This window comes from Micropterus dolomieu, linkage group LG08 (genome assembly GCF_021292245.1).
Source record: "Micropterus dolomieu isolate WLL.071019.BEF.003 ecotype Adirondacks linkage group LG08, ASM2129224v1, whole genome shotgun sequence".
In the NCBI taxonomy this organism is placed as follows: Eukaryota; Metazoa; Chordata; class Actinopteri; order Centrarchiformes; family Centrarchidae; genus Micropterus; species Micropterus dolomieu.
The window spans coordinates 18,668,025-18,683,365 of NC_060157.1; the positions used below are offsets into that span (position 1 = coordinate 18,668,025).

A 15,341-nucleotide genomic window follows, 5' to 3' on the forward strand; every position below is an offset into this window, starting at 1 on the left:
ATAAATGGAACCCAATCCCCCCCCCCCCCCCCCTCCAATTTCAGAGAATGCATAAGCTTCACTATTTTAAACTATTATCCAAATCTTTGTATGGAACCAACTGTTTTCCAACATGGAGACAATGTAATGTATATTTTGCATGATGTTGTTTTATATGTGATGTACTGTGTGTACATTTTGCCAATTGTACTACTTTTAATTGGTGTATTATATTTTTTGTATTGCACTACATTGCTTTTTAACATCTTCCTGCCCAGGTGTAGATGAGCTAACTCTGGCTCAGTGGTTATGTTGTGCATGGCCCCTGTTAAATAAACTAAACTATTCACACTAAAAGACTGTGCTGACTTATTTTATGCTTTATTGTTGTCAACATTAGCTCAGAAGAGAAGCATTGTACCTCTAGAACTGAACAATACAGCTATTGTGAAGTTGCAACAATTCTTTCTAGTGGGATATAAACTAAACTGGGTTATGAGATTATACCTTTAAAAAAAATCTTTTTAATGTCAATATAGTTTACTGTACCAAGATACTATTATTGCATACAGTAAATATTACAGAAGTTAATCAAATAACACAGAGGAGAATTTGTTTAAACAACTGTTCGTCTTCACTGCACTTCACACGGTCCTCCGAGTACTGGCAGGATCACCATATGGTCAGTTATTGGTGAGTGTGTGTATGTATGTGTGTGTCTTTGTAGGCCCCTTGCTAGGCCACACGCAAGGTAGAGAGACACAGGTAACGAGAAACAGTATCAGACTCAAACAAATTTAAGTAAATTGAGGTTGTAAGCTCATTCATTGTTTTAATTGTTGTTAATAATGTATTAACAATTATTTAGTTTTTATTTGAATTTAGTTTAAAACACCTACCTGGAAATCACTCTTACCTGAAGCAGGATATTTTCTCCTTTGTGACTGACAACCTACAAACCTCCTACAAACCAGACCAACAAGCCCTCCTAGTATAAAGATGATGTGGTGTTGTTGCTTTGTGTTAGCACGGTTTAGTGATGACTGTACACACAGGCCTGCTGATAAGAACAGGCTTTTCATTCAAACAACAGACTTTCTTGCTATGTAAGTCTCATATGTCTTAAGGCCATAGGTGTTAGGTGTGGCCATTGCTACTTGAAAAGAAAAGGTCAGAAGAGTGAATCATGATTTATTAGATTTCAAATTTGCAGGTGAACACTTAAATCAGGCAGATACAGTTGAGAAGAGTACACTTATATTTCCACATTCATTCTTGTATAATTAGGGATAAAAAGCAGTGGCATATACAGACAAAATTTATCACTGGTACTTTATTGTTTGTAAACTTGCCAACAAAAGTGTATGAGTGAGTGACAGATGGCATCATGGTGCGTGGGGCTGCACCCACTTGTATGTTCCCTCATAGCGGAATCCCACCTTCTTCACGAGATCATCCGCTTCGTTTGGACCACGACTATGGACATGACAAAGAAACCAAAGGAGGAAGAGAAATGATCACTTAAAAAGGAAAATATGCAACGTTTTCATTCCTGTCACAAAACAGATACCGTTTTACCTTCCATATGTGTAAGGGATAGGGTGCGTCTTCCTTCCTTCTATTTGGTTGAGGAGGGGGGTGAAGATCCTCCAGGCCTCCCGCAACTCATCACTGGGACAGAAAGAGGAGCAGTTCAAAGTCAAAATATACAGCACAAAAACAAAATACCTAGGCAATGAAGTAGGACAGTGAATGGTACAACAAACCTGCGGACAAAATGCATCTGATTTCCACAGAAGACATCCAGTATCAGCCTCTCATACGCATCTGGGAGCTTCACATGCTAGAGGAAGACGGCAACTGTAAATACCTGCTTATTATATGCTGTTACACAATATTAGACAATAATATTCAACTATTTGATTTTTAAGAAACTATCTTAAGCCTGTTTGGTGCATCTCTACACCTTTACCCTATAATACCATCGAGATTACCGTGAGACATTGAATTGCTATCAAACACTATCAAATGTCATCTCATAATCAATAGACTTTTAGGTGATATGATATATATCATTCAAATAAAGTGTGACCAAGGTATCTGAAGAATTTAGTGAAACTATCTGGACATTAAAGAGATTTGCATTGATTCAAGAACAGTCTAAAAACAAGAAACAAGCAACTTAACACACTGCTGCAGAAAAACACAATATTTTATGACTGAAAGTTGGTTGATGGACCACAATGGATTCTTTGAGTTAAGTGAGCCTGAAGCACCTTGTATCTGCTCCTGTAGGTGAGGTCCAGCTCAGTCTCCTCTGGGCTGAAGTAAACCCCAGGCCTCTTGGTCATCATCTTTAGGTAAATGGCTTCGTCCGGCTGCACCCGCACCACCAGCTCGTTCCTCTGGCAGCGGTCGCCAAAGATGTCCCCTGGCACGTCAGTGAACTGCAGACGCACTTCTGCCTTCCTCTCATTCAGAGCTTTACCACAGCGTAGGATGAAAGGAACTCCTAGTGGAAGGGGTGGTTGATGTGGTGACGGACATGAATTTGGGAAAAATAAGACAGGGAGAGAGAGTCAGGGGGAGGTCATAAAATCTCAAAAATGAAGACAAAAGAGGGAAAAATGTTTTGCCTGACCATCCCATCTTTCATTGTGGACATAGAGCACTGCGGTGGCGAATGTTGGCGTGCAGGAGCCTTCTGGTACGGTGGGGTCATCAAGGTAACCCAGCTTGGACTGGCCCTCCCCCTCAGGGTCCCCCACGTACTGGCCGAGCACCACATCTGACACAGGAACAGGTGCTATACACTTCAACACCTTCACCTACAGCGCAGCAATAATCACAGGACAACAGTTGCAATGATGCTCTGGAATTTTAGACAAAACATGAACAAACGTCCTACTAATTCCAACCATCCAACCGTTGGTCTTACCTTCTCATCCCTCACGTCATCTGGGCTGGTGGAAGCAGGTTTCTCCATGGCGACCAAACAAAGCATCTGGAGGAGATGGTTCTGCATGACATCTCTACATCAAGAAACATGAACTGCAATCAGGGAAAGTAAAAGGCTCTAGTGTAACAATAACAATGTATTCGGTATTTTCCCTTTTATCTGAATGTACCGTCTCTCACCGAATGATACCAAAGTCATCAAAGTATCCTCCACGACCCTGAGTGCCAAAAGGCTCCTTGAAGGTGAGGACCACGCAGGCCACACTGTTCCTGTTCCATATGGGTCCAAAGATGCGATTTCCAAACCTGCAAGTGAGGGAATACAAACACTGCCAAAATAAAACCCTGAGTACCTCCGACACAGGAAGGAAGAGATGAAAGATGTTTAGGTTTATAACAGTGATCAAGTGCTTGGAAATGTGTGTATGGAGCTTGTTACCTGAGCACCATGAGGTTCTGGACCATCTCCTTGCCCAGGTAGTGGTCTATGCGGTAGACTTGGTCCTCTGTGAACAGGGAGGACAGGTGGGCTGACAGCTCCTGTGAGCTCTGGAGGTCACGGCCAAAGGGCTTCTCAACAATTACCCTGCTCCAGCCTCTGCTTTACACACATAGCTGATAAGAATAATGCGATCAAATAGCAGGTCATCCATTTGTTTTGTGTGCGTAACAACTACTGACTTGACACTCATGCAGTGGGTTCTGATGTTTGTGCTGACGTGGTGGTAGACGGTGGGGGGCAGAGCCAGGTAGAAGAGTCTATGGGCATCGGCTCCCCCAGGCAGAGACGACAGGTGAGCGCTGAGTTGGGCGAAAGAGTGGCCGTCATCATAACTGCCTCTAAAGTAGGAGTTCTTACTGAAGAAGGCTGAGAGACACTCACTCTCTTCATCAGTGACCTGAGGGAAATGTTGAACAATTATTCCTGAAAAAACACACCCCAAAAACAATCATCAACCTCGTCTCAGATGGCCGATAAGAAGCCTTAGCTAGACTACCTTCATATGAGGCAGACATGCTGTCTTGATATCCTCCACTTTCAGGTTAGACCGGGCAAAACCCACAAAGTATGTGTCATTTGGGAGCAGGCCATCTCTGAATAACCACCTAAAGAATGGACAGAGACAGTCAAACGCAGTGATGCAGAGCACCGGCCAAGGGTCAAACTCCTCAAAATACAAAGTAACCGGTCAACTTTTAAAGCAACTTCGTCTGAGATTTGTGCTTGAGCAGCGATTTTTTACTCACCACAAAGTTGGATAGATCTTCTTTTTAGCGAGATCCCCCTACAAAACAAATAAGGAAGAAATCTGATCATGAACCTCTACGGAAAATCAGTGGCTGAAAAGAATCAATCAAGAGCCCAAAGTGAAGGCAGACTTTAAAAATAGGCAGTAGAGTTGTGGAGTGAGTGGATCTGTTGAGTAATGTGAGAACTCTGATCACACCCTCTTTGCAGGACTCGTGTAACATTTAAATAGATTACAGGCATCGACAAATAAAGAGAAAACAAACAAGGACGACAGATAAAAACAACTAGATTTTGGAAGTTGAGCCAGGCTCAAGGCCAAGAGCAGTCTGACAAAATGGTTTTGCTCTTTCAATGCTTTACAAAGGAAAAAGTAGATGCAGCACATTACAGTCCAAATGTGCTCATTTCCCGGCTTTCATTCTCTGATTACCACACCACTTTTTCACTGCTTGTCGTTTAATGCAGATAGAAATCTAGATGGATCAAGTGACCTCACCAAATAAGACAGTTTGTAAACGTTTGACAGGGTACCTTTTAACATCTCAAACAGACTGAACATTTCTACAGATCTTTGTTGAATTGCGTTAAAAGGAAATAGCAGTTGTAATTTTAGAATAGAGGAAACAGCGGTTATTCATGACATGTTGTAAGACATGCAGAGGTTGTACTCACAGAGGCTCCCAGGATGATGAATATGTGTGTGTTGGAGTGACTGGACTGCTCCTCTCCATAGAGCTCCCTCCTAAGCTGTCCAAACACCTCAGAGCGAGTCAAAGGCTCAGTGCTCATCTTCAGGTCCATCTGGTCATAGTCTGTCCCTGCTGTGGCTACTCATTACCCAATGGCTACATGAAAGACACTGTATGGTGGAATTTCAATTGTCACCCTTGCCTTGCAGAAAAGTTCAGTGAGTTAATACTGCCCCCTATTGTTGCAGGTGGCATTATTGCATACGAGCCCCTGCATTCCAGCAGTTTGGGTGTGTATTGCACGACTTCACACATAAAATGAAATCTATAAAGAATCAGATCAGGTTTGGCAGCCTGGAGGAAATCCTTCCCATTCACTATAACTCACATTTCAGGTCTTTTTAGAAACAGCTGAGAACAATTGGAATGTTCCACCTACACCACTCCTTAGACAAACGTTGCGCAAACATTAATAAGTGCCTCTGACTGAGAAGGTCTTATGACTTTGCAGAAAGAGTTCTTATCAGTACATACTGTAATCTCTAGTGTCGTAATTTTAACAGGAGAAAGAGTTTGACTGCAATTCTATGCAGGCAACTTTTAAATCCAAATGATTTAATCTCTGTACATCAGTAACCCACAGCCTAGAGTCTGATTTAATCATTCTTTAAGGATACTGTACTATATTATATACTTTAAATCAATACCAACCACTACATGGGAAAAAAAAAAAAAACTATAATCAAAGAGATCAAAACTGTTGGTTAAAACTTAAATATATTTCCCTTGCTTCAGCAAAAGCTTTTCTAGATACATGCTGATAAAGAAATTCTATAATACAAATGATCATTTGTGACACAACAAAGTAGATTTTTTATTTAAAAAACAGGCATCTCTCTTTAGTAAGACTTGTGCATATTCTCACATTTCAACATTTAGTCAGACAAAAAAAACAATCACTTTCTAATCTGGACTGTAAATTCACTGAATAAAGATCACTGCAGCTGACAGCCATTGCCCCACGATCAGGCTGCCACTCCTGAATGTGCACAAGTCCACGTACTCACTGTTTGATAACCTTCAACCATCTACAAAGTCTTTCCTGAGCTACCATCATAAATATATATTTTTTTAAAAAACAGGTGGGAGGCTAACCCAAGCCTCTTCAACAGACTGACTGTCTTTACTTTTTCCTCCATCTTTAACTGTCCACTTAGTATGGCCAAATGCCCCAAGCTCCACAGCATGAAGTCTTTCTGGTTCAATGTTGAGTTGGTTCCTCGGAGCGGATTCTGAGGAAGGAGGACACAAGGTGCCTGAGGTCACCTGATGACCAGACAGGGAGGTCAGCTGAAGGACCAGTGCTGAAAGAGGTCAGCGGAATTACAGTGGTTCATCTGAATCTGGCCTGCGTTCAGCTGTAAGCATTGCCCACTACTGGGATTCTTCAGAAGGTTTTCCTGGAGAGTAGAATCAGAGAAAAGGTGAATCAATACAGAGGCCTAAATAAATATCAATACACAAGACATGGAGTCTCGTTTATAAAACTGTTCATAGGAAAGACTACTAAAGGTTGCGTAAGGTCAAAACACAGGAAGTAAAATATTCTGATTTACAAAACAGTCCTACGCCAATTTCCCTTTATAAATCACATTTAACTTGAAATGTGGCACATGTAAGCAAACCCCTTGTCTGACCTTATAAATGTCCATAGTTGCAAATAGTCAGTGAAACACCCCTCAATATTAATATGTACTGACTGCATGAAGATAAGGATGGCAAATTCTGACAGAAATCTAAAAAAGAAATTTAACCCAGTGTGACACTGATGTTCTTTAGAGGTTGAAGCAAGAAAAATTATGTTGTTTGGACACGCAATGCTTGTACCCAGGAGGAAAGGGGGCACCGGAGCTCAAACCCATTGATGACCGATGCAGGAAAGCATATCCCTAGTGACGGTGGTGGATGAGGACACATATATGCAATAAGAACTGGATCACCTAGGTACATAATTTGGATCCCTTTGTTTGAAAAGACAGTAAACCAAGTGCATTACACTTGTGTTTAAACATTGATTTAGGCTGCACAAATACTCACTTAATGAGGCTGCCGATGAGTTAAAAGAAATATGACTTGTTTTATGTGACATAAGTGGTACACTGAAAGATTTACTTAACGGAGGAGTATTATATTATTCCATATTGTACGAGAGTTAAACAAGATCAATAGCAGCTGGTTTACTTACTAAGCTCACCATTTCCCTCATTTCCAGTGTTTATGACAAGCTAACATATGCAGCAGCTAGCTATATCCTTTTATTTAGCAGACATATGATATCAATTTTCTCATCTAACTTTCAGCAAGAAAGCCAATAAACGTATGTCGAACAGTCCGGCCCCAAGTTCTCCTCACCTCTGTAAAGACCCACTCCTGTTGTGGTGCTAAACTGGTTCCCTTCCCCTTCAGTTGGCATAGCTCGATCTTCACCGGCTCTGGCTGAGGCATGGCATGAAGACACAGCTGCTTTCCAATGTTATGACGCAGCTCCTTATGAGTGGTGTATTCAAAGTACTAGAAAAGACAATCAGCCAGTCAGAGACCTAATTGCCCCAGAGAACAACAAATTATCTTCAATTCATAATTTCACATAATGTGTGAGTCAGTCATTGTACCTGGTTGCCTCCCATATTGTGACACTGATACATGATCACAGGTTTACCTCCCTGGTTGCTCTCTCCAGCATCCAGACAGGTTTGAGATCCTAAGTTTTTAATCTGGTGCAAGCAAAGACACAAAATAACAGTAAGATACAGCCGCAATTATACAACACGCGCGGTGTGTTATATCCAACTGTATGCAAATACAGAAGGACAAAGAGAAACATGACTCACTGCTCCAAACTTTTGTGGGGTTAAGTCCGGAATGAAGACCTCTGGGTAGACTGTGTTTAAGTACCAGGTGAAGTTCTTACACTTAAGGTTTTCTCTCAGCTTCAGACGATCAGAGATGTCCCCATACATATGCTATAACAGTGAAGGGGGCATATTTAAAACTCAAACAATTCAAAACAATTATTTACAGTTACATCATCATATTCATTTTAACATAGTTGCTCCTATCAGCAGGTCACACTGACCTCACTGGCCATAACGGCAGCATTCTTGTTGCGGCGATAGAAGATCTTTTTGTAGTCATCCATCCAGACCTCAGCCAGGCGCACCTGGTTGCGAGTGATGACCTCTGTGCCCTTGGGGAAGGTGTGAGGACTCTTAGTGCGGAAGACATGGCCCACCACAGAACAAGGGATGATCTCTAGCTGACCCCCACACTGCCACACCTGTGAATCACATTTGACACAGGTAGAAATCAGACCCTAACTTGATAATGACAGGGAGACATATGTGGAACTGTGGCAGTACAGGTAAAGAGACTGACCCTGAATGACATCTCCACATTTTCTCCGCCCCAGATTTCCATCTTGTCATCGTATGTTCCAATGTGTTCAAAGTACTTCTTTGAGATTGAGAAGAGACCTCCGGCAAAAGTAGGTGTTCTGAAATTTCCATAGACAGATACAAAAGCTTTAGGACACTTAAATGATTGAAGCTCCAAGTGAAACCAACACGATCCTTCTTACTTTACAGGGTAGGTTTCATCCTTGCGCAGCTTCTTCGCATCCTCAGGGATTGCCTCCCAGCCGAAAGTCAGGCTCCAGTCAAAGTTACCTCGATTAAAAGCGCGGCTAGTGGCAACAGGCTTGTTGAACTTAAAGGTGTTGAGGTCAATGGTGGTGATCTCTGGACTGACTACGGCAGTGGGTTCCTCAACAATCCGGGCCAACAGGGGCTCTAGCCAACCATGGAAACACTCGCCTAGACAGGGTAGGAAGGACAGAGATCACTTTATAGCTACTTCTGAACCTAAATCGCATTAAATATGTACTGCCACCAATCAGTTCCAGGTGTAGAGAGTTATGATGGGGAAAGCATGGCCTCATGAACATGTTGGTATTACATTAAGCAGACGCATGTGTCCCAAGTGACAAGTGTAAATTTTTTACAATGATGTACGTCGTCACCAAAATCATAATGTATGTCCATGTTAGCAGAACTGTTCTAGAGAGATAGATATAACGCCATCTGACTAAGCATGCAGGGAAAGAAAAACTAAGGTTAAAAAAGTAACTCAACAAAAAGAGAGCATAATTGGACCTAATAATTTCCAGTGACTGACGCTGATGGCAGGTGGCTTAAGACCGACAGTAATTGTCAGGCTATATAATTATTTTAATTATTTATTTTAAATAGCCGCACAGTTGGACCAGTCACAATAATCATTTTTGCTCTCTCTTTAAATAATAATTAGAAATACTATGGTATAGACCTGATTTATATGAAAAGTGCCCTGAAATAACTTGTGTTATGATTTTCCATCATATAAATAAAACTGAATTGAAGTATATTAACTAGTACACAAGTATTTTCTAAAAAATACTTGAGTAGCAAGTAACTTAATAATACAAAACACCGGTACACTACAGTCATGTGGAGGCACGGCTGCGGCGGTAGGATAACCGAGTGCGTGCAGACCTGGGACCAGCTGACCACCTTCCATTTAACAAAATGCATAAAATACAAGTACCGTTATGAATCAGTCCAAATGTAACAGAGTAAAAGTAACAATATTCTCATAAAATATCTACAAGTTAACACCGTCAAGTATGATTTACTCTATAAAGTGCCTTAAGTACATATAACAGAGTAAATGTAACTCGTTACTACCCACCTCTGCTCTCTAATCACAGGTACATTTTCTGACAAAACAGAGATGTTTGTTTCAAACATGATGTAATTAAGCACTCTGCTTCCAACACATTGTGGCTGTCTTGATAATTTGTGTGTCTACTGAAGGTTTTCCTTATAGATTTATTAAATACTACCTGGAAGTGAAGTTCTAAATTGTCCCAAATCATGGCTAAATCATGGATAGATGGACCTTAATAAAAAAAATAAAAAGGGCCATAATACGTTGCAAACTATTTTGAGAACTAAAGGAAATATGAGATGCTCTACATTTTTACTAAGGATGGAAAACAATGCATTAACCTGCAACTCTGGCAGTGCTAGTGTCTGAATGAGCTATACACAGCTTCTCAAAATGGCCATTGTGGCTTGTGTATTGTTGTGGTTATGCGTTTTCTCACAGTGTGCGTCGAGAAAGGTTAGCACTTCGCCTTGAGCAATACTGGCACCCAACAGCCTGGCAGTGATTAGGCCCTTTCTCTCCTGCTGCCTCACTACGCGAACAATCTTCAACTGTTGCACAAAGACCTCCAGTTGGTTCTTCAGGTGATCTAAAGGAATAAAAAAAAAAAAACCCAACACATTATCGTATCTGTCTATTCTTTGTTCAAAACAAGAGTTGTCAAACTGAAAATGTTGTATTAGGTGAACTCCAGTGGTTGAAGCTCTCACTTGCTGCTCTTATGTCAGAGTGTGTTCAGGTTACACTGACCCTGTGCTTACAACAGAACACACTTTGAACCACACCCATTAATGTTGCTGGGTGTGGTCAGAGGTGACAGATTTCAAACTTACAACCAGAAGTGATGAGTGAAAGTAAAACTTTCAGCCTGATATTCAATAAAGCGTCTCATTGCTTCAGAGAAGAAAAGTCTATCGTCATATTAATTGTGAGACCACTGCTAGAACATATAGCAATGAAGTGGAACAGCTGCTGATAAAACTAGGCCACACTTCCCTTTTAAGATCATTTATTTCCACAATGCATGCCTCATATTTCACTTAAGTTTCAGTCTAAGTGACCTGCTTTACACAGCAGGGATAGTCAGGCTAGTGTCAACTGTTATGGAGTGTGTATTTAAGGTGTTAAAACAACTGAAAAACAGAATTGATAAATCATGAAGACATTAGGAGGCATTGCGCACTGTTATATTCTTTTAGTGCTAAAACTGAAATTATGTGACACCTAAAATATTAGATGGCAGCACAGTTGCTGTTTGAAATACTACAGTAAACTAGATTTGAATTTTAGATTACATTTTATAGTGAATGCACACAATATGTACAGAGTATATGTACAGAGTGTAGCTTTTCTAAATGTAAATTGAACACGCAATTTTGACAGAACACAAAAGGTGAAACTCAGAAGTGCAGTGACAGAACAGTGTTCCCCCCAGTATTCGCCGCATCACCGCTGCTGAATGAATGAGCGCCGCTACTAAAATTTCACAAAATTAATATCATCAAATATTTTCACTCGCACACAGTGTGAGCAAGGTCACACTGAACGCTTAGCTGGCTTTTTCCCCTCATTCTTCAAAGGACATCTACGTGACATGTGCTGTCATAAGAGCAGCGAAAGTTAGTCCTTTAAAAGAACAGTGCATAACGTGTGTGTAGCAAGTGTATGAGTGGCTGAATGCTTGTGGTGCAGAGGAATGGATGGTAATCACCCAGGAGCAAGGGATGCAAACTAGTCCCTTTAAGATAATGAGGAGATGTTTCTTTTGGATTTTAATGTACACGTACATTGTATAATTTTACTATCGCATCGCAGCCCTCTGAATCGTAATCAAATTGAATCATGAGGTGCCTAGAGATTCCAACTCCTAAAATTTAAAGATAAACTAAAACAGAGAACAAACAGTAAACCAATGGAGTAGGGTTAGCAGGTGTATAAAGCTGTAAATAGTACTTATTTTACTCACCTAAAAATCAAGAATGTTAACAATTTACTGTATTATAATAAACATTCTTAGACAACTCATATAATATTGCACAGCAACAACATAACTGACATTTCCCAAAAACTGTTGTGAAGTCACTTAACATTTGTAACTATTTATCATGCAAAACATATGTCACAGCTGCACTCACATGTCAAAGGCTCCTTATAGCATAACTTGTCATTTTCGATAATTCTCACTAGAGTCAAGTCGGTGCCCACCAGCATAATCTGTATTTCACTGGAGCCCAGTAGCCCATAGTCAAGTAGAAAAGGGACATTCTCATTTATGTCACTGTCGTCTCCCTGCATCTCACACTCAGTTTGCACACAGTAACCTGCCTGTTACTGTGTGGAAGCTGCTAAAAAGCTATCATCATCATCCTGCATTATCTTATCAAAGCTCACAGCGACTGGAATGCTGCCCTAAATACACTGAGGGTAAATTTAATTAATAAATTACTTATAAATTTACACTTCATGGTTTTTTCTCTGTTTGTGCTCTGCAGCTGTTCCCTGCCTTCACATTATTTAAGACATAACACACCAGAGCTTCCTGGTGATGAAAATAAAGTTACAATTATACATTAACTGAAATATTATGACACCATTATCTGTGGCAGATAAAAAGCATTACTGTCGTGCGTTTCCTTTTCTGTAGTTTAGCACTGCCAGTTCTCTACCTACTCTGTTTTTGTATGAAATATTACATCCGCTTCCCAGCACTCAACAGGTTAGCGGAACTGCTGCGTTAACAAATTCCTCACTTACTGCCTGATTAAGAGCAGAAATAAGATTGCGTTAAGTGATAAAACTGAACTCTCTAAGCCCTGCTCCCTGTCACCCAGCTCTTAAACAAGGTCATTTAGATACCATGTTCCCATCAGTGCGTCTTTGAGTATGTTTTGTCATTAGCGTGTGTTTATATTTTTCACACCTGCAACACTGGCGTCATCTACCAAGATGATCTCTTTGAGCAGGATAGCAGGAGATGTGTGCAGGACGCTGTACACTGTCCTGAGCAGGGTGGACCAAGCTTCATTGTGGAAGACAATAATAACGCTGGTTGTAGGCAGAGGAGGACAGCGGCGAAACTTCCTCTCCACACACCTGAGTGAGGTGAGCCATGTCAAAACACAGAGAGAGAGAGAGACAAAAGGGCAAAGAAGGCGTGCAAGTGAGAGGCATACCTGATGAAATGAAAGTCACAGGAGGTTTTGCAGTGCCACGTATAACAAACCATTGTTTGCATGTATTCAAGGCAGTACCACTTTAAATAGCACAATGTGCAAACAAACAGCCATAAACGATCAGCTCATAAAAAGGCACTTGACAGATCTGCCGAGCAAACGTTCAAGGCCTATCAAGCCTGCGACATGTTCAGATGTCAAGTTGGACAAACATTTACAGTGAGTGATAGTATTTTCAACAACGCAGCCTCAGTCTCAATTATCCTGGATACTGGCATGTGCATGCTGCTATGCTATTCTCAATTATTGTGATTACATTTAGGTTAGTCTTTTAACTAATCAATTTTCCAGAATAATGGAGAGAGAAGGCAATATGAAAATGCATGTATATAATTTACTAAGATGACCTCAGCCATGTACATGTCAGCACACTTGTTGGTAAAACAGTGATTTGTCCAAGATTCAGATTTTTACTTACTCTGGAGGCCTTGTGTCATCCCCAAGACTACGGCTGAGGGAGATGCGGTCACTGGCAAACTGGTTGAAACAATGCCGTGTCATACCCTCCTCCTTCTCCTTCTCCTCCTCAGGGGTCATGTGGTCTTTTACAAATGCTTTCCCATCAGCCCCGAGGTTTGTGGGGTCCTGAGGTGGTCTCTCAACGTGAGGTTTGAGCTCAGCCTGAGTGTAGAATCCAGCGGGGCAGTTGGCATCCTGGGTGGGCTTTTCTTGTACTGGTGGTGGCTGCGGAGCCCCAATCTGGAAGCCGATGTTGTTGACAGCCCCTCGGACAATGTCCAACACCTTGTCCCTCTTGTCCACCAGATCTTGAAACCAGGGGTCACCAGCTGGCGAAGAGCCAACATCCCTCTGGAGAACCACCAGGGCCACCATGAAGAGAGTCCCCCCAAAGAGCACCAGTTTCACAGGGGATATACGTCGGCGTAGGAACAGACGCATGTTTCAATGTGGGTGTTGTTCCCAAGGCTGTAAAAAACAGAAAAAAAAAAAAACTAATTCCCTGGAAGCTTTCTGCAAAATGTTTGCGCATGTTATGCAAGGGTTTTTGCCAATGGTCTGAAAAATACTTTATTCAAAAACCACTCCTCTGTAACGCTTACCTGCCTATACCCGCTAAACATTCACTGAGTTTTTCCTACAGTAGAAAAGACAAGCAAGAGAAAATCCCTTAAACCGGTTTCTGCAAGTGTCATAGCAGCAGGTTATCAAGCCAACCTCCCTCCCTGTCTGTCTGTTTAGGAAACAATCCCACAGGACGGGTGGAGAGAACAGGGAGGTGGAGATTGCGAACAAACACACCACACCTCTCAGTAAACACCTGAATTCACCTGCCCACAGTCCTCTAGGACCCACACAGCAGCACGAGGGCTGTGACGCTACTGGCTCACACACCGGTTAATGAGTGACACAATGCCTTCCATGGACACCTGCTCCAAACACACCCAACCAGTGATGATCAACAGTCATCTGCTACAGGAAGTAAGAGTTTGCTACGTGGAGCATGACAGCACCTTAACTTCACCAAGGCCTGTAACAAAAAGAGGCTGTTTCCTGCCCATGTGACACAGGATATCATGGCAAAGTAGGACATCTGTGAGTCCTTAGGTGATCACTGTTCAGTTTGAGACTCACTCTTACTTGGTCATAATTAATTTACTCTATTCTCAAGCCAGGCTCCTTCATAATTGATTCAAGAGGACACTCTGTTGGTGTTCCAGAAAAGGGAAACGACCACAGTCCACTTTGCATTATTGTCTCTGATGAGCAGTTATTCCAGTTGGTTGTCACCACAGTTACGATAAAGGAGGAAGAGGAAGGGAAATTAGTAGACCTGACAACATAAAAAAATAAAACAACAACAAAAAACACGGTCAATATTATATGGGCCTATAGATCTGTTTTGACTCCCCAAATAATATAATCTCTAATCAGGCCAGCTTGGAATAAACAAGTAAAACATAATTTTACATACTGAACATATTTTTACAATACTTGGACCATAAGCAGACTTCTGAGTTCTGTCAAAACTCTCAGCAGCTACACGTTGCGCTGTGGCGAAATGAAAGAGGAAGAGTTGGCTGCTTTCATTCAGAATATGTATAACTCTCTAAACAACACGTATGGAAGACGTCTAGAAATCAAATTTTTGACGAAAAAATAACACCTTCCGATCAAGCTCACAAACTACACCGAGAAGTTACTGAAAGATGATTATTAAAGGGTTTCTACCTCTCTGAAACGCCGCTGCTTACCTCAAATTGACGAGCACTTGTTCCGGTTGATCTGATATTTCTTTACTTGTGTGGAAATTTGCCAAATGAGCACGTCGCGGTCGTTGCAGCGTCTTGAAGTCGGCAGACTGGAGTTTTGAGTGAACAAGGATACAACAGTTCCGCGGCCTCCCGGCTTTTTTTCCTTTGAACCGAACAGGTGCCATTTGTTGAAATGATTAGCTGGAGTGAGTCCCCTGCTGGCCGCGCGCTTGTCTCTCCGTGCAGCACGTTA

The 15,341-nt window shown here is 41.5% G+C and overlaps 2 protein-coding genes across 2 annotated transcripts; both read right to left on the minus strand.

The window, feature by feature from the left end:
• Positions 1–1,157: 1,157 nt before the first annotated feature.
• Positions 1,158–5,107, minus strand: LOC123975485 (glucose-6-phosphate 1-dehydrogenase-like). Its single transcript, XM_046057009.1, has 12 exons — positions 4,862–5,107; positions 4,186–4,223; positions 3,936–4,044; positions 3,619–3,836; positions 3,377–3,535; positions 3,118–3,243; positions 2,918–3,011; positions 2,621–2,807; positions 2,256–2,491; positions 1,746–1,822; positions 1,558–1,650; positions 1,158–1,455 (listed from the first exon to the last, which is right to left on the minus strand). Exons 1-12 carry the CDS (start codon positions 4,988–4,990, stop codon positions 1,365–1,367), a joined length of 1,557 nt encoding a protein of 518 aa, XP_045912965.1. The 5' UTR covers positions 4,991–5,107; the 3' UTR covers positions 1,158–1,364.
• Positions 5,108–5,724: 617 nt separating this feature from the next.
• Positions 5,725–15,296, minus strand: galnt6 (UDP-N-acetyl-alpha-D-galactosamine:polypeptide N-acetylgalactosaminyltransferase 6 (GalNAc-T6)). Its single transcript, XM_046057008.1, has 11 exons — positions 15,089–15,296; positions 13,294–13,802; positions 12,563–12,735; positions 10,082–10,231; positions 8,516–8,750; positions 8,314–8,431; positions 8,015–8,215; positions 7,770–7,901; positions 7,551–7,652; positions 7,291–7,449; positions 5,725–6,338 (listed from the first exon to the last, which is right to left on the minus strand). The coding sequence occupies exons 2-11, from the start codon at positions 13,773–13,775 to the stop codon at positions 6,225–6,227; spliced, it is 1,866 nt and encodes a 621-aa protein (XP_045912964.1). The 5' UTR covers positions 13,776–13,802; positions 15,089–15,296; the 3' UTR covers positions 5,725–6,224.
• Positions 15,297–15,341: the final 45 nt, after the last annotated feature.

What these genes read in the sequence shown, in the direction of transcription:
- galnt6 (XM_046057008.1), bottom strand. Translation starts at nt 13,775, where the DNA reads ATGCGTCTGTTCCTACGCCGACGTATATCCCCTGTGAAACTGGTGCTC. An exon ending in AACCTTTCTCGACGCACACT is followed by an intron (nt 8,751 to 10,081) that starts GTGAGAAAACGC and finishes TACCCTGTCTAG; the next exon opens with GCGAGTGTTTCCATGGTTGG. An exon ending in ATGTGGAGATGTCATTCAGG is followed by an intron (nt 8,216 to 8,313) that starts GTCAGTCTCTTT and finishes TGTGATTCACAG; the next exon opens with GTGTGGCAGTGTGGGGGTCA.
- LOC123975485 (XM_046057009.1), bottom strand. Translation starts at nt 4,990, where the DNA reads ATGGACCTGAAGATGAGCACTGAGCCTTTGACTCGCTCTGAGGTGTTT. An exon ending in TCATCATCCTGGGAGCCTCT is followed by an intron (nt 4,224 to 4,861) that starts GTGAGTACAACC and finishes TTTGTTTTGTAG; the next exon opens with GGGGATCTCGCTAAAAAGAA. An exon ending in CATGTCTGCCTCATATGAAG is followed by an intron (nt 3,837 to 3,935) that starts GTAGTCTAGCTA and finishes CATTTCCCTCAG; the next exon opens with GTCACTGATGAAGAGAGTGA.